The 25,074-nt window shown below is 39.1% G+C and overlaps 1 protein-coding gene across 1 annotated transcript in view; it reads left to right on the top strand.

Annotated features, from left to right (window-relative positions):
* Positions 1 to 23,478, top strand: part of LOC123517399 — a 28,414-nt gene extending 4,936 nt beyond the window's left edge. The window contains exons 4-9 of the mRNA XM_045277411.1: positions 487 to 606; positions 3,975 to 4,094; positions 5,572 to 5,691; positions 19,843 to 19,963; positions 22,128 to 22,248; positions 23,074 to 23,478. Of these exons, the coding sequence (XP_045133346.1) occupies positions 487 to 606; positions 3,975 to 4,094; positions 5,572 to 5,691; positions 19,843 to 19,963; positions 22,128 to 22,140 (494 nt within the window). The 3' untranslated portion in view covers positions 22,141 to 22,248; positions 23,074 to 23,478. The remainder of the gene's footprint in view (positions 1 to 486; positions 607 to 3,974; positions 4,095 to 5,571; positions 5,692 to 19,842; positions 19,964 to 22,127; positions 22,249 to 23,073) is intronic.
* The last annotated feature ends 1,596 nt before the right edge of the window (positions 23,479 to 25,074 follow it).

Raw genomic sequence — 25,074 nt, 5'->3', positions numbered from 1 at the left:
CTATCTACAGTAATGAACTAATATCACATTTTCTTCTACTTTTCCATGCAATCTTTCAGTTTATAAGAAAACAAAAATACAGTAAAATTCCATTTCATTTTGAGGCTATGTTCCAAAGGCAATGATGATTGAGCACCTCAGGTATAACAGCTGCAACACCATTGCTTAGTTTGCGGTTAATGTAATTGGCATTTTAGCAGTATTGTCAGTACAATGCAGATTTTTGTACAGCACTTCGGTGGTGCCTTTGGAATGTAGCCCCGCAATGAATCGGGGATGTGCTGTATGTATTATGAATTAACTTATGTAATAGAATGAGAAAATACGTTATTTGTGAAAATGTCTTTATTTGTTTTCATATTGATCCAAAGATAAGATATAAAAAAGGGGTATTTGACACTAAAGAAAATATTGATTAGAAAATTTGAAATTTGATTATTCCAATAATAAGGGAAATACTAATAAGAATTTTGTATTTATTTGTAGCACTACCTGATGACGAAGTTGTAGCAACAAGATTTGTGTGTCCTACAAATGAAGTGGTGCCTGCCATCTGCCCCAAATTTCTCCATAGAGACTCCCAGTTGATACTTATCAACTATGCATGTGAGTGTCTTATGTTACTGAGCTACTTACGCCAATTATACCCAGAGATAAAACATCATAAAGGTAATAGAATGGGACTGTGCTTTCCTTGTTCTCCCTCTCTCCATGTCTTACTTCCTTCATGTTGTGTTTTCCTCCCATCTCTCCATTGTCATAAGGTATTAGCAGGGTTGCCAGGTCCGCGGTTTTCCCGCCCAATTGGGCTATTTTTCATTGGAATTGGCGGGAAGAAAATGGTATTCGCGGGTTGGCGGTTTCTTGGGCTGTTTTTATTGTAGTACGCGGTATTTTGGGCTTTTTATATTGGAAAAATTATTTTATATCGTTTTTTCACAAGCTCAGGCACAGCGCCACGCCAGGTGTGTTGTCAGGTGACGATACCTGACGCGCCTGGCCATCTGCCTGGGTGTGACCTCTTTCCCCCTCTCCCCAGGGGGATTATCAGTATTTATCATGAGGGCACGACCTCGTTAACACCGTCGCATGACCTATCCCCGTGACCTGGACACTGATGAAGCCAGCAGTCTCTCTTCAACCACCACACAGTCACAACCAGCACCTTGGCTATCAGAAACAGTTTACTCTCTGTCGTGCAGTGAAAATGGGCAAGTGGGCTAAGTACAGCAAGAAATACAAGAAAGAATGGGAAAAAGAAGATGGTCTCAGAGAATGGATTTCTGGTGTGCCTGGTGATGACTCTGTTGCAGCGTGCAAGTTCTGCAAAACAACAGTTAGAGCCCATCACAGTGACCTTGTCAGTCATAGCTCAACTGAAAAGCACAGAAAAAATGCAGCCCCATTTTCAAACATGAGAACATTATTTCAATCCGGCATTAGAAAAACAAATGCCAATAACAGCATGAAAATTTGTGAACTGATATTAGCAGCTCACATTGCTTGCCATTCAAGCATTAACACTATTGATCACCTGGCTGAAGTTGTGGGAAAAATTTCAAATAAGGAAATCTCACTACATAGAACGAAGTGCACAGCACTTATAAACAAAGTACTGGGACCCTCTATGCTGAAGGAACTATGCAGTGATATCGGTGATAATGATTACTCATTGATAATTGATGAAAGCACAGACATCACCACAAAAAAGAAACTGTGTGTTGTTGTTCGCTATCCCAGCTACTCAAAGAAGAGAATTATCACTTCGTTCTTGGGTTTGGTGGAATTGGAAAGGGGCACAGCTGAGGTGGTCACAACATCTTTACTTGACTTCATAGAAAATCATGCCAAACTGAACGTCAAAAAAATGCAATGGTTTGGCAACTGATGGATGCAACACTATGTGCGGGACACACAACTCTGTTATGTCAAGATTTCGTGCATTAAACCCACACGTGACACACATCAAATGCATATGTCATTCATTGCATTTATGTACGTCATATGCAATGCGAAAGTTGCCCTCTCACCTTGAATTCATGGTGTCACAGACATATAGATATTTTTCACACAGCACGCTTCGTCAACAAAAGTATGCAGAACTCTATTCTACAATCAACGTGGGAGAACAACCACTGAAGTTGCTGAAGTTGTCAGGGACGCGATGGCTGGCTATTGCACCATGTATAACAAGGATTCTGGAGCAGTATGATGAGCTGAAACTCCATTTTGAGGTAAGTTAATTATCGTTCATGTAACCCACTTGAATTACTTGTATATACGCATTTGCCCATCCCCTTAACCTCTGATTGTTTAGTGTGTGTGTGTGTGGACATCTATACCAATGTTGATGAGCATGAGTATGTTGAGGTGCCTGATGTATAAATGTACTGAAAATAAACATATAGCATGTATGTTAATATACTCTAGCATGTAAAGTATAATTAGGTAGGCATTAATGTTAATAAAGGTACATAATTTGTCAAATATTTTTTTTCCTGTTATGATATAGCTATACGTCTCAGTCGTCTTGAGCATCATACTACTGATAATTCTAATTTTGGGCTGCTTTTGGGCTGTTTTTTGTGACCGAGGTCGTGGGTTTTGGGATGGAATGGCGCGGGATATCAGTCCACGACCTGGCAACTCTGGGTATTAGCCTCATAGGGCCAAATCTGGGCAAGAGGTGAGGACATGTTCTTTCCTCATTCTCTAATCAGATTTGGAAGAACAAACAAAAGCCTGAATAATCGCTGACTGTGACTTGACTTGTCCAGTCAGTTTCATACCATGGCTACATGTTATCCTGTATTAACACCTTTTACACCCCAACCTATGTCGTCACTTCCCTGCAGCCATAACAATATTATATATTTTCGCTTAAATCCAAAACATTAATTTTAGGGGCAGATTTCTTCATCAAGAGATTGAAATGGAGTAAATCCTAGTTGTTAAAGGTTTTGTTTTATGGGGGTTCATTTATTATTCATTTTCTTCATCAGAACATAACTATTTCCATGTCCAAAAAGTCTTTGTAACAATTGACAAAAGGTGAAAAGTTGTTAAATAACAAGAAAACTGTGACAGCCTTGCTATTCCTGCGATGAATTCAGCGTTCTTTGTGCCTGTAGCATTCTTACTTATTGCCTCTTGTTTGGTTAGATTAGGATAAGTTGTTTAGTTAGGTTAGGTTAAGTTAGATTTAGCTGGATTGCCATGCTAGTGTTAAAATCAAAGAGCATACTGCTGTCACAATGAGAACAGCAGTGCAGTGTGCTTCTTAATATGAACTAATCTTTTGTTTTGGTTCAAAAAGTTTCTGGAAGTTGATGTTATAAGTAAATTACTGGTTATTGCCATGGCATAGAGTGCTTAGTTCTTTATCTAGACATCTTCCTTCCACAAAAGCTGTCTGTTCATCAGCTCCCTCATCATAACAATATCTACCACCTCACTGAAACACTCCCTTGCCAGTCACCACTTACTATCTACAGTAATGAACTAATATCACATTTTCTTCTACTTTTCCATGCAATCTTTCAGTTTATAAGAAAACAAAAAAAATACAGTAAAATTCCATTTCATTTTGAGGCTATGTTCCAAAGGCAATGATGATTGAGCACCTCAGGTATAACAGCTGCAACACCATTGCTTAGTTTGCGGGTTAATGTAATTGGCATTTTAGCAGTATTGTCAGTACAATGCAGATTTTTGTACAGCACTTCGGTGGTGCCTTTGGAATGTAGCCCCGCAATGAATCGGGGATGTACTGTATGTATTATGAATTAACTTATGTAATAGAATGAGAAAATACGTTATTTGTGAAAATGGCTTTATTTGTTTTCATATTGATCCAAAGATAAGATATAAAAAAGGGGTATTTGACACTAAAGAAAATATTGATTAGAAAATTTGAAATTTGATTATTCCAATAATAAGGGAAATACTAATAAGAATTTTGTATTTATTTGTAGCACTACCTGATGACGAAGTTGTAGCAACAAGATTTGTGTGTCCTACAAATGAAGTGGTGCCTGCCATCTGCCCCAAATTTCTCCATAGAGACTCCCAGTTGATACTTATCAACTATGCATGTGAGTGTCTTATATTACTGAGCTACTTACGCCAATTATACCCAGAGATAAAACATCATAAAGGTAATAGAATGGGACTGTGCTTTCCTTGTTCTCCCTCTCTCCATGTCTTACTTCCTTCATGTTGTGTTTTCCTCCCATCTCTCCATTGTCATAAGGTATTAGCCTCATAGGGCCAAATCTGGGCAAGAGGTGAGGACATGTTCTTTCCTCATTCTCTAATCAGATTTGGAAGAACAAACAAAAGCCTGAATAATCGCTGACTGTGACTTGACTTGTCCAGTCAGTTTCATACCATGGCTACATGTTATCCTGTATTAACACCTTTTACACCCCAACCTATGTCGTCACTTCCCCTGCAGCCATAACAATATTATATATTTTCGCTTAAATCCAAAACATTAATTTTAGGGGCAGATTTCTTCATCAAGAGATTGAAATGGAGTAAATCCTAGTTGTTAAAGGTTTTGTTTTATGGGGGTTCATTTATTATTCATTTTCTTCATCAGAACATAACTATTTCCATGTCCAAAAAGTCTTTGTAACAATTGACAAAAGGTGAAAAGTTGTTAAATAACAAGAAAACTGTGACAGCCTTGCTATTCCTGCGATGAATTCAGCGTTCTTTGTGCCTGTAGCATTCTTACTTATTGCCTCTTGTTTGGTTAGATTAGGATAAGTTGTTTAGTTAGGTTAGGTTAAGTTAGATTTAGCTGGATTGCCATGCTAGTGTTAAAATCAAAGAGCATACTGCTGTCACAATGAGAACAGCAGTGCAGTGTGCTTCTTAATATGAACTAATCTTTTGTTTTGGTTCAAAAAGTTTCTGGAAGTTGATGTTATAAGTAAATTACTGGTTATTGCCATGGCATAGAGTGCTTAGTTCTTTATCTAGACATCTTCCTTCCACAAAAGCTGTCTGTTCATCAGCTCCCTCATCATAACAATATCTACCACCTCACTGAAACACTCCCTTGCCAGTCACCACTTACTATCTACAGTAATGAACTAATATCACATTTTCTTCTACTTTTCCATGCAATCTTTCAGTTTATAAGAAAACAAAAAAATACAGTAAAATTCCATTTCATTTTGAGGCTATGTTCCAAAGGCAATGATGATTGAGCACCTCAGGTATAACAGCTGCAACACCATTGCTTAGTTTGCGGTTAATGTAATTGGCATTTTAGCAGTATTGTCAGTACAATGCAGATTTTGTACAGCACTTCGGTGGTGCCTTTGGAATGTAGCCCCGCAATGAATCGGGGATGTACTGTATGTATTATGAATTAACTTATGTAATAGAATGAGAAAATACGTTATTTGTGAAAATGGCTTTATTTGTTTTCATATTGATCCAAAGATAAGATATAAAAAAGGGGTATTTGACACTAAAGAAAATATTGATTAGAAAATTTGAAATTTGATTATTCCAATAATAAGGAAATACTAATAAGAATTTTGTATTTATTTGTAGCACTACCTGATGACGAAGTTGTAGCAACAAGATTTGTGTGTCCTACAAATGAAGTGGTGCCTGCCATCTGCCCCAAATTTCTCCATAGAGACTCCCAGTTGATACTTATCAACTATGCATGTGAGTGTCTTATGTTACTGAGCTACTTACGCCAATTATACCCAGAGATAAAACATCATAAAGGTAATAGAATGGGACTGTGCTTTCCTTGTTCTCCTCTCTCCATGTCTTACTTCCTTCATGTTGTGTTTTCTCCCATCTCTCCATTGTCATAAGGTATTAGCCTCATAGGGCCAAATCTGGGCAAGAGGTGAGGACCTGTTCTTTCCTCATTCTCTAATCAGATTTGGAAGAACAAACAAAAGCCTGAATAATCGCTGACTGTGACTTGACTTGTCCAGTCAGTTTCATACCATGGCTACATGTTATCCTGTATTAACACCTTTTACACCCCAACCTATGTCGTCACTTCCCTGCAGCCATAACAATATTATATATTTTCGCTTAAATCCAAAACATTAATTTTAGGGCAGATTTCTTCATCAAGAGATTGAAATGGAGTAAATCCTAGTTGTTAAAGGTTTTGTTTTATGGGGGTTCATTTATTATTCATTTTCTTCATCAGAACATAACTATTTCCATGTCCAAAAAGTCTTTGTAACAATTGACAAAAGGTGAAAAGTTGTTAAATAACAAGAAAACTGTGACAGCCTTGCTATTCCTGCGATGAATTCAGCGTTCTTTGTGCCTGTAGCATTCTTACTTATTGCCTCTTGTCTGGTTAGATTAGGATAAGTTGTTTAGTTAGGTTAGGTTAAGTTAGATTTAGCTGGATTGCCATGCTACTGTTAAAATCAATAACATAACAATATTATATATTTTCGCTTAAATCCAAAACATTAATTTTAGGGGCAGATTTCTTCATCAAGAGATTGAAATGGAGTAAATCCTAGTTGTTAAAGGTTTTGTTTTATGGGGTTCCTTTATTATTCATTTTCTTCATCAGAACATAACTATGCTGTCCTTGATATCCTATTGCTCCTCCCACCAGACTTGTTCCCACCAACCACAAAAAATGAGCTACAGTATAATTTCTCGACGTTTTTCTTCCTCTACACAATCATCTGCTTTCTCTATTTCTTTTCCCTTTGCCCCTTTCTTTATTTCCCTTTTTTTTGTGTGTGTTGACGCAATTTATGTTATGCATAACAGGTATATTTTGGCTCGTGTATGCTGCTTTGCAAATATGGAATACATGTAATGAGGGCTTTCAGCTCATGAATCTCCTTATCCATTGCTGTAAAACAATCAGAAAGAGAGAGAGAAACCGTGATATGTTGACTGAAAATTATGAACATAAGATACAGAGGCGAGAAGGAGATACATGCCGGCTCAGGTTTTCCGCATGCTACGTTTTTTTATCAATAGTTTTTTTTACCCTTGAAGGCTGCATTTATCCTCATGGATATTATATCAGTAGCCTCATTATTAGTTGTAGTAACCTAACAAATAAAAAAAACAAGCAAAACAAGTTATAATTAGATTCTGGACAACGAATAAAGTGTGTATATAGAAAATTTCAAGTTGCCTTCTCTTCACCAGTCAGTAACTAAAAACTTTGAGAGTCAACATTCTATGATAAATGCATTGATAACACCAGAATTTACGAGCATTCTCACGGCACTAACAGATTTTCAATCAGATAATTAGCTCCTGACGTATTAAAGAAAACACTAAAACTTCTCCCAAAACTCATTCAAAGCTCCTGCGCACAGCCGAGCACCCCATATATCAGCCAGGTGGGCTTTTTGAACATCCGGCACGTATGGGTTAAATCCAAAGCATTAATTTTAGGGGCAGATCTCTTCATCAAGAGATGGAAATGCAGTAAATCCCAATTCTTAAAAAGTTTAGGTTTATGGGATTCATTTTTTATGTATTTTTCATTAGAACCTAAGTATTTCTACGTCCGAAATCACTTTCTAGCAATAGACAAAGAAGGTGAAAGGTTGATAAATACCAAGAAAAACTGTCAGAGCCTTGCTTTTCTTGTGATGAATTTGACATTCTTTGTATCTAGCATTCTTACTTATTGCCTCTAGTCTGGTTAACTAACCATTCTTACATACTGCTGCCTCTAGTCTGGTTAATTAACTAATAAGTTGTTTAGGTTTAGGTGGGTTGGCATGCTAGTGTCAAAATCAAAATGCATACTGCTGTCACAATGAGAACAGCAGTGCAGTCTGCTTCTTAATATGAACTAATATCTTTTTCTTTTTTCATGCAAACTTTCTTCAAAAGTTTCTGGAAGAAATTTTTTATTTATTTTTACGAAGAGGGCCAGCCAAGGGCAAAAGTTAGTAAAAAGCCCACTTGAGCTGGCTCAAAAGTACAAAAGTGCCAAAACCGTCAGCCAGAATTAGGGGAGCAAATGCTTGATACCTCCCTCTTAAAAGAAGACAAGTTGTAGGAATTCGGAAATACAGATGCAGGGAGGGAGTTCCAGAGTTTACCAGTGAAAGGGATGAATGATTGAGCATACTGGTTAACTCTTGCATTAGAGAGTTGGACAGAATAGGGATGAGAGGAAGAAGAAAGCCTTGTGCAGCGTGGCCGCAGGAGGATGGGAGGCATGCAGTTAGCAAGATCAGTAGAACAGTTACTGTGAAAATAGCGATAAAATATAGAAAGGGATGCAACATTCCGGCGGTGAGAAAGAGACTGAAGACAGTTAGTCAAAGGAGGGGAGTTGATGAGACGAAGAGCTTTCGATTCCATCCTATCAAGCAAAGCTGTGTGACTGGAACCCCCCTAAACATGCGAAGAGTACTCCATACAGGGACGGATAAGGCCCTTATACAGAGTAAGCAGTTGGAGGGGCGAGAAAAACTGGCGGAGACGCCTCAGAACACCTAATTTCATAGAAGCTGTTTTAGCAAGAGATGAGATATGAAGTTTCCAGTTAAGATTATGAGCAAAGGACAGACCGAGGATATTCATTGTGGAAGAGGAGACAGTTGAGTGTCATTGAAGAAGAGGGGATAGTTGTCTGGAAGGTTGTGTCGAGTTGATAGATGGAGGAATTGAGTTTTTGAGGCATTGAAAACTACTAGATTTTCTCTGCCCCAATCGGAAATTTTAGAAAGATCGGAAGTCAGGCGTTCCGTGGCGTCCCCGCATGATCTGTTAATTTCCTGAAGGGTTGGACGTCTCTGAAAGAACGTGGAAAGATGTAGGGTGGTATCATCAGCGTAGGAGTGGATAGGGCAAGAAGTTTGGTTAAGGTCATTAATGAATAATAGAAAGAGAGTGGGTGACAGGACAGAACTCTGAGGAACACCACTATTAATAGGTTTAGGAGAAGAACAGTAGCCATCTACCACAACAGCAATAGAGCGGTCGGAAAGGAAACATGAGATAAAGTTGCAGAGAGAAGGATAGAAACCGTAAGAGGGCAGTTTTGAAATCAAAGCTTTATGCCAGACTCTATCAAAAGCTTTTGATATGTCTAACGCAACAGCAAAAGTTTCACCGAAATCTCTAAAAGAGGATGACCAAGACTCAGTAAGGAAAGCCAGAAGATCACCAGTAGAGCGACCTTGATGGAAGCCATACTGGCGATCAGACAGAAGATTGTGAAGTGACAGATGTTTGAGAATCTTCCTATTCAGGATAGATTCAAAATCTTTAGACAAGCAGGAGATTAATGCTATAGGACGGTAGTTTGAGGGGTTAGAACGGTCACCTTTTTAGGAACAGGCTGAATGTAGGCGAACTTCCAGCAGGAAGGAAAGATAGAAGTCGATAGATAAAGTTGGAAGAGTTTGGCCAGGCAAGGTGCAAGCACAGAAGCACAGTTTTTGAGAACAATAGGAGGGACCCCATTAGGTCCATAAGCCTTCCGAGGGTTTAGGCCAGCAAGGGCATGGAAAACATCATTACGAAGAATTTTGATTGTAGACATGAAATAGTCAGAGGGAGGAGGTGAGGAAGGGACAACCCCAGAATCGTCCAAGGTGGAGTTGTGAGCAAAGGTTTGAGAAAAGAGTTCAGCTTTAGAGACAGAAGAGATGGCAGTGGTGCCATCAGGATGAAATAAAGGAGGAAAGATGAAGAAGTGAAGTTATTTGAGATGTTTTTGGCTAGATGCCAGAAGTCACGAGGAGAGTTTGAGTTTGAAAGATTTTGACATTTCCTATTTATGAAAGAGTGTTTGGCAAGTTGAAGAATAGACTTGGCATGATTCTGGGCAGAGATATAAAGTGCATGAGATTCAGGAGATGGAAGGCTCAAGTACCTTTTGTGGGCAACCTCTCTATCATGTATAGCACGAGAACTGGCTGAGTTAAACTAAGGTTTAGAAGGTTTAGGTTGAGAAAAAGAATGAGGAATGTACGCCTCCATGCCAGATACTAACACCTCTGTTATGCGTTAAGCACAAAGAGATGGGTCTCTGGCACGGAAGCAATAATCATTCCAGGGAAAATCAGCATAATACCTCCTCAGGTCCCCCCAACTGGCAGAGGCAAAACGCCAGAGGCACCTTTGCTTTGGGGGATTCTGTGGAGGGATTGGAAAAATAGGACAAGATACAGAAATGAGATTGTGATCGGAGGAGCCCAACAGAGATGAAAGGGTGACAGCATAAGCAGAAGGGTTAAAGGTGAGGAAGAGATCAAGAATGTTGGGTGTGTCTCCAAGACGGTCAGGAATACGAAGAGGGTGTTGCACCAGTTGCTCTAGGTCATGGAGGATAGCAAAGTTGAAGGCTAGTTCACCAGGGTGGTCAGTGAAGGGAGAGGAAAGCCAAAGCTGGTGGTGAACATTGAAATCTCCAAGAATGGAAATCTCAGCAAAAGGGTAGAGGGACAGAATGTGCTCCAGTTTAGAAGTTAAGTAGTCGAAGCAATTACTATAGTCAGAAGAGTTAGGGGAGAGATAAAGAGCACAGATGAATTTAGTTTGAGAGTGACTGTTAAGTCGTAGCCAGATGGTGAAAAATTCGGAAGACTCAAGAGCGTGGGCACTAGAGCAAGTTAAGTCGTTGCGTACATAGATGCAACATCCAGCTTTGGAATGAAAATGAGAATAGAGAAAGTAGGAGGGAACAGAGAAGGGGCTACTGTCAGTTGCCTCAGATAGCTGTGTTTCGGTGAGGAAAAGAAGATGAGGTTTAGTAGAGGAGAGGTGGTGTTCCACAGATTGAAAATTAGATCCAAGACTGCGAATGTTGCAGAAGTTAATGTAGAAAAAGTTGAGGGAGGTGTCAAGGCATTTGTGGTCTTCAACAGGAGAGGTGTCTGACCTGGGGGCATTTTTGGTCCCCTCACCAGAGTAAACCCCTGTTTCCTTTTCGGGCTATGTTCCAAAGGCAGTTTTCTCTTTACATTGATGATTGAGCACCTCAGGTATGACAGCTGGAACACCATTGCTTAGTTTGCGGGTTAATATAAGCGATAGATTGGCATTTTAGCAGTATTGTCAGTACAATGCAGATTTTTGTACAGCACTTTGGTGGTGCCTTTTTGACGTAGCCCTGCAATGAATCGGGGATTTACTGTATTATGAATTATCTTATATAAAAGAACGAGAAATTATTGTATTAGTGAAAATGTCTTTATTTATTTTTATATTGAGCCAAAGAGGAGATATAAAAAAGGAATAGTCAACACTAAAGAAAATATTGATTATAAAATGTTTGAAATTTGATTATTCCAATAATAAGGGAAATACTAATAAGAATTTTGTGTTTATTTGTAGCATGACTCGATGAAGAAGTTGTAGCAACGAGGTTTATGTGTCCTACAAATGAAGTGGTGCCTGCCATCTGCCCCAAATTTCTCCATAGAGACTCCTGGTTGATGCTTCATCAACTATGCATGTGAGTGTCATATATTACTGAGCTACTTACGCCAATTATACCCAGAGATGAAACATCATAAAGGTAATAGAAATTAAACATGAGGGGAGGGAGGGATGGGGGACTGTACTTTGCTCGTTCTCCCTCCCTCCCAGTCTTTCTTTCTTCATGTTGTGTTTTCCTCCCATCTCTCCATTGTCTTAAGGTATTTGCCTCTTGGGGCCAAATCTGGGCAAGAGGTGAGGAGATCTTCTTTCCTCATTCTCTAATCAGATTTGGAAGAACAAACAAAAGCCTGAATAATCGCTGACTGTGACTTCACTTGTCCAGTCAGTTTCATACCATGGCTACATGTTATCATGTATTAATACCTTTTACATGCCAACCTATGTTGTCACTTCCCTGCAGCCATAACAATATTATATATTGTTTTTAACTTAAATCCAAAAACGTTAATTTTGGGGTGATTTTTCATCAGGAGATTGAAATGGAGTAAATCTCAGTTCTTAAAGGTTTAGTTTTATGGGGCTTCATTTTTTATGCATATTTTCATTAGAACATAATTATTTCTATGTCCAAAAAGTCTTTGTAGCAATTGACAAAGAAGGTGAAAGGTTGTTAAATACCAAGAAAACTGTGACAGCCTTGCTGTTCGTGCGATGAATTCAGCGTTCTTTGTGCCTGTAGCATTCTTACTTATTGCCTCTTGTCTGGTTAGATTAGGATAAGTTGTTTAGTTAGGTTGGGTTAAGTTAGGTTTAGGTGGATTGGCATGCTAGTGTCAAAATCAAAGCGCATACTGCTGTCACAATGAAAACAGCAGTGCAGTGTGCTTCTTAATGTGAACTAATCTTTTGTTTTGCTTCAAAAAGTTTCTGGAAGTTGATGTTATAAGTAAATTACTGGTTATTGCTATGGCATAGAGTGCTTAGTTCTTTATCTAGACATCTTCCTTCCACAAAAGCTGTCTGTTCATCAGCTCCCTCATCATCACAACAACATCTACCACCTCACTGAAACTTTCCCTTACCAGTCACCACTTACTATCTACAGTAATGAACTAATATCACATTTTCCTCTACTTTTTATACAAACTTTCAGTTTATAAAATTAAAAAATACAGTAAACTCCTGTTTCCCTTTGAGGCTATGTTCCAACAGCAGTTTTCTCTTTACAATGATGATTGAGCACCTCAGGTATGACAGCTGGAACACCATTGCTTAGTTTGCAGGTTAATATATGCGATAGATTGGCGTTTAGGCGGTATTGTCGCTACATAGCAGATTTATGTACAGTAAGCCTTGGCTTACTGTACATACTTGGCGAATCTTAGCTTGGTGAAACTTAGTTTTGGCGGTAGGGTGGCCACGGACCACTGAGTGGACACTTGGCGATTTGAATTCAAACTTGGCAGTCCCCTGGCGGCCATACAGCAAATCTTGCAACTCTCCAGTGATGTCAGACCTCCCTCTAAACCTATCAGAATGCACAGCGAGTCCCCTTCAGCCATTTTGTTTGTACTACCCTCTGTTTTGCTTGCGTGGGAACGAATTCTGGCGATTTACCGCCAACATGGCCTCTACCAACTGGCGTGGGTAAGGACAATGGTGGTGGCAGCAAGGATGAAAGTGGGTGAGTGAAACGGGTGGAAAAACAGGAGTTACAACCTTTATATCATGTTTTATTAGCTTTATTTATTGTTTATTGGTCTGTTTTGTAGATGTGTTCTAATATGTGTAAGCAAAAGATTATATTTCATCTCGAAAGATGGTTTTTTAGGGGTCAAAAGAGGGAGTTTGGCAATAACCAAAGACTGATTGAGGCATTTTTTAGGCAATTTATATGGTATAAAGAACTTGTACATGGCAAAATTCGCATTTGGTGGTAATTTCGCCAGACTAATTAATTCGCCAAGTGGTTACAGTACAGTACAGGTAGTCCTCGATTTATAAGAATTTACTTTATACGAATTCAGAGTTATAGTGTCCAAAATTAGGGGTTATTCGTCATATTGTACGAGTTCCTGACAATTATGTGGTTTTAAGAAAGTTAAAATTCGCGCAGCGATTTAGTTCAGAATTGCATGCCAAGCAGCCTCATTGTTTACCTACACATGGTTGTGGCAACATCTCCCTCTCTCGTGCCCAGTGTTTACCATGGCTCCGTGACTTTTGCATCTTAAACAGGCGGTGATATGCCTAAGAGAGCAAGGAAGACATACACTGGAGTGAGTCCTCACAGCTGCCAGCTTGTCTGAGCGTATGGACTTGTTGGCATAGTCAATGAAAATTCTCAAAGAAAATTACCCAAATATTGAAAGAACACCGCCGTCATCAGAGGGGTCATGGAAAAAATGACGTGCTATGAGGTTCTTCTTAAAGAAAAACAACAAAAGAAAAAACAGCAATCGATAACAAGCTTCTTCAGACTGCACACACCAAGTCAAGTAACAGAATCGAAGACAGACGACGACAATGGTGACACATCAGAGGAGGAAGTAGCAAAATAGAGGAAGAAGGTACTAATGAAGTGATTTTGTGTTTAAACATTTCCCTTTTTCATAGTACAGTAAAAGTCCTTAAATCCAGAAAATTTGAAAGGCTGAGTTAAATATGTAAAAAGTAAGAAATAATAGTAATAAATATATAATAGTAATAGCCGAAATCGAACATGTCATCACCGACATTGAGTTTAACACAAACTCGAGAGAGTAATATTTGGAGGTATTATAAGTGGTGTTTTATGTTTCTGTAGGTGATGTGCGTGTGTGTGTGTGTGTGTGTTGCGGAGTCCTGTTATTTGCTTGGGTAGTCCAGCTGGTGTACGCTCGACACCGGTGACGTGATTGGCTGGCGTATGATGTTGGAAGCCTTCCTTTCTTTTTGTTTCCCTTTATCAGACATCAGTAAATGTTTTATGTTATGAAATGTGTTTTGTATTATACTTAAAGTTATTTTATAAAGTGTGACATAAGTATTGTGGACTGTATACATATTATGTGGGGTACAGTACAGTACAATCATTCAAACTTCTCAGTATATGTGGATGGTGGAATAGCCTATTTAAAATAGTGAAATCACCTACACAAATACAAGTTGACAAGTAGGAAAAGAGCAATCATCACATATGGGCCACCATAATGGCTGGAAAGGCCCATGCCACTCCCCCCATAGTCTGGCAAATCTTCAAGAAAAAAAAAAAAGCCTAGGTAAATCATGTGTGGTGTGATGAGGAAGTACACAGTGGACTGGTGGTAGTAGCAATCCCTGTAAGATGTTATGACAGTACTACAAAGAGATATAGCAAGTTGGGGTTAGTTTAGTGGGGTTTACATAGTACCCTCAAGATTTTAATCTTACTTTCAGCCTTACTATCTTACAATCTGGAAAATCCTAGAATCCGTCATGCCTTAACCCCCATGACTTCCGGATTTCAGGACTTTTACTGTAATTTTTATGTCTTTGTAAGTTTATTAATAAAAGCATTAATAAGCATAATAGAAATGTGTTTAATGTAAAATGTATACGTACAGTGAAAGATTATTTTATTTTGAACACATCCTTCAAAGTCTGGTGCTGGGGGTGGTAGTGGTGTGAGAACGTCCCTGAAGCCTCGCCCTCCAGGGCGAGGTTGTTCAACCAAGGGATGAAGTGGATGGGAGTCACGCTCATGAGGATTGCATGGCTGCTTGATGGAAGGGGGCTGGAAATACTGTACAAAGCTCAGATCTGCTCTTTTATACTAAAAAGTCTAGGGAGTTTAATATTCATTCCTTACTTAATGCGATTTTTACTGTATACAGTACCTTCTGGAATGCATCTACCATATAAATCAAGGACTACCTATACTTCGGCGATACTTTGGAACATAGCCCCGCAATGAATCGGGAGTTTACCGTATTATGAATTATCTTGTGTAAAAGAATGAGAAATTACTATATTAGTGAAAAGGCTTTATTTCATTTTTATATTGAGCCAAAAATAAAATATAAATAAGGAATACTCGATACTAGAAAGATATTGGTTATAAAATGTTAGAAATTTGATTATTCCAATAATTATGGAAATACTAATGAGAACTTTTTTTCCAGCACGACCCTATGACAAAGTTGTAGCAGCAAGGTTTATGTGTCCTATAAATGGAGTGATGCCTGTCATCTGCCCCAAATTTCTCTAAAGAGACTCCTGGTTGATGCTTCATCAACTATGCATGTGAGTGTCATATATTACTGAGGTACTTATGCCAATTATACCCAGAGATAAAACATCATAAAGGTAATATAAATTAAACATGAGGGGAGGGAGGGGTGGGGGACTGCTTTCCTCGTTCTCCCTCCCTCCCTGTCTTACTTCCTTCATGTTGTGTTTTCCTCCCATCTCTCCATTGTCTTAAGGTATTAGCCTCTTAGGGCCAAAACTGGGCAAGAGGTGAGGACATGTTCTTTCCTTATTCTCTAATCAGATTTGGAAGAACAAACTAAAGCCTGAATAATCGCTGACTGACTTGACTTGTCCACTCAGTTTCATACCTTGGCTACATGTTATCCTGTATTAACACCTTTTACACCCCAACCTATGTCATCACTTCCCTGCAGCCATAACAATATTATGTATTGTTTTTCTCTTAAATCCAAAACATTAATTTTAAGGGTGGATTTCTTCATCAGGAGATTGAAATGTAGTAAATCCCAGTTCTTAAAGGTTTTGTTTTGTGGGGTTCATTTATGCATTTTTTTCATTAGAACATAACTATTTCTATGTCCAAAATCTCTGTAGCAATAGACAAAGATGAAAGGTTGTTAACCCCTTTGCGCCGGATGTTAAAAAAGCCCGCCTGTATGATATGCGGGTGATAGTGCCGCGCACCTGAGCGTGGAAAACTCATGCAAGCTTGTCATACTTGTCTTTGTGTATTATGCTGCTATTTTTTAGTTACTATATCGCCTTCGAAGAGGAAAGTGGACGCTTCTCTCTTCGGAGAGAGAGAGAGAGAGAGAGATTTGCTAATATTTTAGACACAAGCGGGATGCATGTAGCTTATCTTTCGAGAGGAAGAGGGGGAGGGAGGGAAGGGAGAGGGAAATGAAGGGAGGAGAGAGAGAGAGAGAGAGATTAGAAAATTTGTTGTTTTTGTGTGTGTGTGTGTGTGTGTTTTCAACGAATGTTACAAGGCGGGACGCATGTAATTTATCTTTCGAGAGGGAGAGGGGAAGGGAGATGGGGAGGGAGGGAATGGAGAGAGAGAGAGATGGGAACAGTCTATGCCATTGGGTAATTTTAGACACAAGGCAGGACGCATGTAGCTTATCTTTAGTGATTGGTGGAGACAAGGATGGTGGGAGGAGCACTAGGATTTCAAGGACAGCATACGGCGTGTGTGGTGGTATCCAACACACTATACGGGACAACTGAACTGAAGAAAGCTCAGAAAAGAAATATGACGCCTACGTAGGCGTCACCGTATATGCTACTGGGGCTTCATGACGCCTACATAGGCGTCACCGTATTGAAGGGGTTAAATACCAAGAAAACTGTGACAGCCTTGCTGTTCTTGCGATGAATTCAACGTTCTTTGTGCTTCTATCATTCTTACTTATTCCTTCTTGTCTGGTTAGATTAGGATAAGTTGTTTAGTTAGGTTAAGTTATGTTAGGTTTAAGTGGATTGGCATGCTGGTGTCAAAATCAAAGAGCATACTGCTGTCACAATGAGAACAGCAGTGCAGTGTGCTTCTTAGTATAAACTGATCTTTTGTTTTGGTTCAAAAAGTTTCTGCAAGTTGATTTTATAGGGAGGCGGTGGCATAGTGGATAGGGTGGTGAGCGTGGGATCGGGCAAATGTCCACGCGTAGGTTCGAATCCCACCACGTACAACCTTAAACACTTTGCTATTTTGTTGAGTGGTTTAAAGTTATCTACATGTAACCATGATACCCAGGTTCTAGGTGGTTACACCCAAGATGAGCTTCACGGGTGATATGGGCCCTAAATGAAATTGCCTGCGCCACTAATGGGCGGAAGCTGAACAGCGCTTCCCATGCATTCTTCAAGTGTGCCTACAGGTGCTATGGGCCTTAACCCCTTTCTTGGCAGAAACGAGTATACTTATTTTCACTAAGTGTTCCGTTTTTAGTCATCGATGAGTATACTTGTCTAAAATTTTACCTTCAAAAACCAGCTACAGACGTATATATTCGTTTTCACTAAATGTTCCGTTTTCAGTCGTCGACGAGTATACAGGCAACCCCCGTTTAACGAAGGTTCACACAATGAAGTTTCGCTACAACGAAGGTTTCATTTTACTACCATCGGCTCGTTTAACGAACACCAAACTCATTTTAACGAAGTTTTATCCAGGAAAATTTTTCAAAGTTTGAAAGCCCCGCTGTATCACGCAAGCCGACAAGCTTTTGAATACACCAGGAACTGCAAATATTAAGGCCTGCCTCAGGAGAAATCCTGGGACACCTGTAGAATCAAGATCAAGGTCAAGATCAAGCCTCTTGTGGACAGCACACGCACCACTCACTCCCATAACAGCGTCAGCAGCAGCTCGTCTTCACTCGCTCAACTTACCACCAAATCGACCTGCAATGTGGTCTAGCGTTCCTAAGAAGACCAAGAAGTCTCTTACTCTCGAAGTGAAGCTGGATATTATTCAGACACGAGAGAGGCGAGAAAACTATAGCATTGCTGGCCCCCATCTTGACTCCATGTACTGTCTCTACTATTTTCAAGTCAGCAGACTCTATTAAGAAGGCTGGTGAGACTGTATCTTCCTTGCAAGCTAAAAGAACCACCTGAACTCGTGACTCTACAATGGATAAAATGTAAAGCCTTGTGGAAATGTGGTACATAAGTTTTGTATGCAGTACCATGATGCGCCCTTTGTTTACATTCCACAGATTGCCGGTTAGTGTCTTTCCCATTTCACTCTCCCTCCCTTCATAAATTTAAGATCATCAACATTATAAAATTACGTACATACATACATTAGTGTACATTATAATGACTTAAATTAAATTTAACTGTCTAAATGTTAAACTTCATAATTTTTACTTTCGTTAAACCTTTCACTGTATTATGATTCACTCTTGCTTTGCTTACTCTCAATGGAAGTTCAAGTCAGGGGTTAAACTTGTTGTAATCGGTTCGGTTAACGAAGTTTCGTTTAACGAAGTGTTTTTTAGGAACGTAACCTCTTCGTTAAGCGGGGGTTACCTGTACTCGTCTGAAACTTGACCTTCAAAAACCAGCCACAGATGTATATACTTGTCGATTCTGAGCCTTTCTAAGCCATTCTACGTGTGAATCAAATATTCTCGTCAAATCGCCTGGCAGAGGCGAGAGGGAGGAGCGGTGGGATTTCAAGGACGCTCTTACTAGACTTGCTCCGGCAACCACTGTCGTCGCATGGGTGTTGTTTTCATTCACATTACCAATTATTTTTTGCATTTTCAAATAATTTACACCCCAAATGTCTAGTTCTGAGGAAGATAGCGAATGTGAACCTTCCCTCAGAAGCTTGAATACTTCTGATGACCCTGCCAGTTCATCAGACAATGAATATTTCTCGACAAGTGAGGAGGAGGAGGAGGGGGGAGGTGAGGGGAGAGCTTGGAGTTTATAGGAAGACGAGTTAACTCGTATATGTCTAGAAAGGTATCTTCAAAATAAAAAATTAACCACAAAAATGGAGGAAAACAGTAATTACAAGCTGTTTTCATAATCAGCATGAAAAATACTATACAGAACCAAAATTTAAAAATTAGTCTAAAAAAGAAACTTTTTTAACAAAAAAATTGAAGGGGCTAAAAAAAAAAAAAAAAAAAAAATCTATTGGTTATTGTCATAGAGTGATTAGTTCTTTATCTAGACATCCTCCTTCCTTCCACAAAAACTGTCTGTTCATCAGCTCCCTCATCATCACAACATCTATCAGCTCACTGAAACTTTCCCTTGCCAGTCACCACTTACTATCTACAGTAATGAACTAATATCATGTTTCCCTCTACTTTTCATGCAAACTTTCAGTTTATAAGCAAAATGAAAAAAAAAAATACAGTAAACCACTGTTTCCTTTCGGGGATATGTTCCAAAGGCAGTTTTCTCTTTACAATGATGATTGAGCATCTCAGGTATGACAGCTGGGACACCATTGCTTAGTTTGCGGGTTAATATAAGCGATAGATTGGCATTTTAGCAGTATTGTCAGTACAATGCAGATTTTTGTACAGCACTTCAGTGGTGCCTTTTTAACGTAGCCCTGCAATGAATCGGGATTTACTGTACTATGAATTATATATAAGAAAGGAATAGTCAACACTAAAGAAAATATTGATTATAAAATGTTTGAAATTTGATTATTCCAATAATAAGTGGGAAATACTAATAATTTGTATTTATTTGTAGCACGACCGGATGAAGAAGTTGTAGCAACGAGGTTTATGTGTTCTACAAATGAAGTGGTGCCTGCCATCTGCCCCAAATTTCTCCATAGAGACTCCTGGTTGATGCTTCATCAACTATGCATGTGAGTGTCATATATTACTGAGCTACTTACGCCAATTATACCCAGAGATGAAACATCATAAAGGTAATAGAAATTAAACATGAGGGGAGGGAGGGATGGGGGACTGTACTTTGCTCGTTCTCCCTCCCTCCCAGTCTTTCTTCCTTCATGTTGTGTTTTCCTCCAATCTCTCCATTGTCTTAGGTATTTGCCTCTTGGGGCCAAATCTGGGCAAGAGGTGAGGATATGTTCTTTCCTCATTCTCTAATCAGATTTGGAAGAACAAACAAAAGCCTGAATAATCGCTGACTGTGACTTGACTTGTCCAGTCAGTTTCATACCATGGCTACATGTTATCATGTGTTAATACCTTTTACACGCCAACCTATGTCGTCACTTCCCTGCAGCCATAACAATATTATATATTGTTTTTCACTTAAATCCAACACGTTAATTTGGGGGCAGATTTCTTCATCAAGAGATTGAAATGGAGTAAATCTCAGTTCTTAAAGGTTTAGTTTTATGGGGGTTCATTTTTTTATGCATATTTTCATTAGAACATAATTATTTCTTTGTCCAAAAACTCTTTGTAGCAATTGACAAAGAAGATGAAAGGTTGTTAAATACCAAGAAAACTGTGACAGCCTTGCTGTTCCTGCGATGAATTCAGCGTTCTTTGTGCCTGTAGCATTCTTACTTATTGCCTCTTGTCTGGTTAGATTAGGATAAGTTGTTTAGTTAGGTTAGGTTAAGTTAGGTTTAGGTGGATTGGCATGCTAGTGTCAAAATCAAAGCGCATACTGCTGTCACAATGAGAACAGCAGTGCAGTGTGATTCTTAATTATGAACTAATCTTTTGTTTTGGTTCAAAAAGTTTCTGGAAGTTGATGTTACTCGTATAAGGAAATTACTGTTTATTGCCATGGCATAGAGTGCTTAGTTCTTTATCTAGACATCCTCCTCCCTTCCACAAAAGCTGTCTGTCCATCAGCTCCCTCATCATCACAACAACATCTACCACCTCACTGAAACACTCCCTTGCCAGTCACCGCTTACTATTTACAGTAATGAACTAATATCACGTCACATTTTCCTTTACTTTTCCATGCAATCTTTCAGTTTATAAGAAAAGAAAAAAATACAGTAAACTCCTGTTTCCTTTTGGGGCTATGTTCCAAAGGCAGTTTTCTCTTTACAATGATGATTGAGCACCTCAGGTATGACAGCTGGAACATTATTGCTTAGTTTGCAGGTTAATATATGCGATAGATTGGTGTTTTAGCGGTATTATCTGTATAAAGTGGGTTTATGTACAGTAAGCCCTCGCACTTGGTGAAATTCAGTTTTGGTGGTATGGTGGCCATGGACCACTGAGTGGACGCTTGATGATTTAAATTCAAACTTGGCGGCCACACAGCGAATCTTGCAACTTCCCGGTGACGTCAAACCTCTCTCTAAACTTATCAGAATGCATAGTGAGAGTGCCCTTCAGCCATTTTGTTTTGTACTACCCTCTGTTCTGCTAGTGTGGGAACGAATTCTGGCGATTTACCGCCAACATGACCTCTACCAGAGCAACAGGTGGTACTGGTGGTGGTAAGGACAATGGTGGTGGCGGCAAGGACGAAAGTGGGTGAGTGAAACGGGTGGAAAATCAGGAGTTAAAACCTTTATATCATGTTTTATTAGCTTTATTTATTGTTTATTGGTCTGTTTTGTAGATGTGTTCTAATATGTGAAAGCAAAAGATTATATTTCATCTCGAAAGATGGTATTTTAGGGGTCAAAAGAGGGACCTTGGCAAAAACCAAAGACTGATTGAGGCATTTTTTAGGTATTTATATGGTATAAAGAACTTGTGCATGGTAAAATTCGCATTTGGTGGTAGTTTCGCTAGACTAATTAATTCGTGAAATGCGGCTGGTTACTGTACGGTACTTCGTTGGTGCCTTTGGAACGTAGCCCCACAATGAATCAGGTTTTACTGTATTATGAATTATCTTATGTAAAAGAATAAGAAATTACTGTATTAGTGAAAAGGCTTTATTTTATCTTTATATTGAGCCAAAAATAAGATATAAATAAGGAATACTCGACACTAGAAAGATATTGGTTATAAAATGTTAGGAATTTGATTATTCCAATAATAATGGAAAATTTAATCAGAATTTTTTATTTTTTTTAGCACGACCCTATGACGAAGTTGTAGCCACGAGGTTTATGTGTCCTGCAAATGAAGTGGTGCCTGCCATCTTCCCCAAATTTCTCTATAGAGATTCCTGGTTGATGCTTCATCGACTATGCAGGTGAGTGTCATATATTACTGAGTTACTTATGCCAATTATACCCAGAGATAAAACATCATAAAGGTAATAGAAATTAAACATGAGGGGAGGGAGGGGTGGGGGACTGTGCTTTCCTCGTTCTCCCTCCCTCCCTGTCTTACTTTCTTCATGTTGTGTTTTCCTCCCATCTCTCCATTGTCTTAAGGTATTAGCCTCTTAGGGCCAAATCTGGGCAAGAGGTGAGGACATGTTCTTTCCTCATTCTCTAATCAGATTTGGAAGAACAAACAAAAGCCTGAATAATCGCTGACTGTGACTTGACTTGTCAGTCAGTTTCATACCATGGCTACATGTTATCATGTTTTAACACCTTTTACATCCCAACCTATGTCATCACTTCCCTGCAGCCATAACAATATTATGTATTGTTTTTTTTTTGCTTAAATCCAAAGCATTAATTTTAGGGGTGGATTTTTTCATCAGGAGATTGAAATGCAGTAAATCCTAATTCATAAAGGTTTAGGTTTATGTGGGTAATTTTTTATGCATTTTTCATTAGAACCTAACTATTTCTATGTCCAAAAAACTCTTCGTAGCAATAGACAAAGGTGAAAGTTTGCTAAATACTAAGAAAACTGACACGGCCTTGCTGCTCCAAGTAAATCAACTGGTTATTACCATGGAATGTTTTGTTCTTTATCCAGACATCCTCCTCCCTTCCACAAAAGCTGTCTGTTCATCAGCTCCCTCCTCATCACAAGAACATCTACCAGCTCACTGAAACACTCCCTTGCCAGTCACCGCTTACTATTTACAGTAATTAACTAATATCATGTTTTTTTTCAGGCAGGAGTACTCTTAGCTTGGGTGCTACCATTGCGCCTCACTTAGTTCCTTCCTCGACACCAGCAGCTTTGTGAGAGACCCCTGGACTGTGTCTTCTTCTCTCCTTCATATCTGCCCGCTTTGACCCAGTCACTCTGGCGGTCTCCCATCATCCTGACTGGATGACTTCTCTACATCTTCTGGCTCGATGCTTCCCTGTAACAAGGAACAAAAGTTCCGGTGTTCTCCAGGGCACCCATTGTACATCCTGATGAGGGTACCCTCCCTGTTTTCCTTCACCTATGGTGCTGTCTCCTGCCTGGTTGGGCCTGGGGCTCTTGTCATCCCATCATTGTGCTCCTCATCCTTCTGAAAGAGACAGCAAATCTGCTTCTCCTGGGAGATATTAAATATCCTTTATTCCAAGTGTGTTTTGCCATGCCACATGCTACCACCACCATTGCTCCTGTCTCCTTGCCTCCTTGGTTTGCATCTTTGGGCCATTGGATGCAACAACAATTGGCTTGAAAACTTTTGTATTATGTTTGTGGGTGTAAATGTAGGATTCTATAAATTTCATTAAGTTTGGGTGAATGGTATTGGAGATGCAAACTTTTTTTTTTTTTCCTCAAAATTAATTTTTCAGTTAATTGCTTTAAAGAAATTACCATAGAAACTTTGTACATATACACAACTTTTGTTGGAAATAGTTTTTTGTTTTTTAAGGAAAAGGAATTTTTTTTTTTTTCAATTATTTTTTTTTCAATTTCCTGTATCTCGTTTTCTATTGACATTATAAGAAATCTAAATAAAAAAAATGGCCATTTGAGTTGTTCTTCAAAATACCAAACAAAAGTGGATCAGAGTTTATACTGATTTAGAGAAATTTTTTTAAAGTTAAAAAAAACAGATTCGCTCCTGAAGATTTTTTCTCACTTTGTCCTTGTTTTGCTATTTGTATTCATCTGATTGACATTAAGTTTTCACACATGATTGTTTATTCAGTAGTGACTTTCTGGAGCATGATACGATGATAATGCATCAGGCCCCCGCCTCTCTAAAAAATATTATTCACTCGTATCTGAGGGTTTCAGAAGGAGCCATCAGCAGCATTGTGGCAATATGCTATTTTATGACTGAACTGGACCCTCTCTTGATTCTTTATTCTCTTGAGTTATACGTTACACAAACAGTTCTTAAGTGAAAGAATATTGAAAATATTGAAATGTTACATGATGCATGGTAAAGCATTCTTAATACAGGCAACCCGCACTTAACGAAGGTTCACACAAATTTTGCTACAATGAAGGTTTCATTTTACTACCATCTGCTTGTCTAACAAACACCAAACTCGCTTTAATGAAGTTTTATCCAGGTTATTTTTTACAAGGTTGAAAGCACTGCCATATCACGCAAGCCGATAGGCTTTTGAATACACCAGCGCCTCATGGACAACACGCGCACCACCCACTCCCCCTGTTCAAAACAATAACAGCGTCAGCAGCAGTTTGTCTTCCTTCGCTCAACTTACCACCAAAATGCCCTGCAATGTCGCCCAGCGTTGCTAAGAAGACCAGGAAGTCTCTTACTCTCGAAGTGAAGCTGGATATTATTCAGACATGAGAGACGAGAAAACTAATAGCATTGCTCGCCACCATCTTGACTCCATCTACTGTCTCTACTATTTTCAAGTCAGCAGACTCTATTAACCCCTTCAATACGGTGACGCCTATGTAGGCGTCATGAAGCCCCAGTAGCAAATACGGTGACGCCTACGTAGACATCATATTTCTTTTCTGAGCTTTCTTCAGTTCAGTTGTCCCGTATAGTGTGTTGGATACCAACTACACACGCCGTATGCTGTCCTTGAAATCCTAGTGCTGCTCCCACCATCCTTGTCTCCACCAATCACTAAAGATAAGCTATATGCGTCCCGCCTTGTGTCTAAAATTACCCAATGGCATAGACTGTTCCCATCTCTCTCTCTCTCTCTCTCTCTCTCTCTCTCTCTCTCTCTCTCTC

The sequence above is a fragment of the Portunus trituberculatus genome, chromosome 42 (assembly GCF_017591435.1).
Source record: "Portunus trituberculatus isolate SZX2019 chromosome 42, ASM1759143v1, whole genome shotgun sequence".
Classification (NCBI taxonomy): Eukaryota; Metazoa; Arthropoda; class Malacostraca; order Decapoda; family Portunidae; genus Portunus; species Portunus trituberculatus.
Note: the sequence above shows the minus strand (reverse complement) of the source record. Positions and strands in the feature narration are given on the sequence as shown.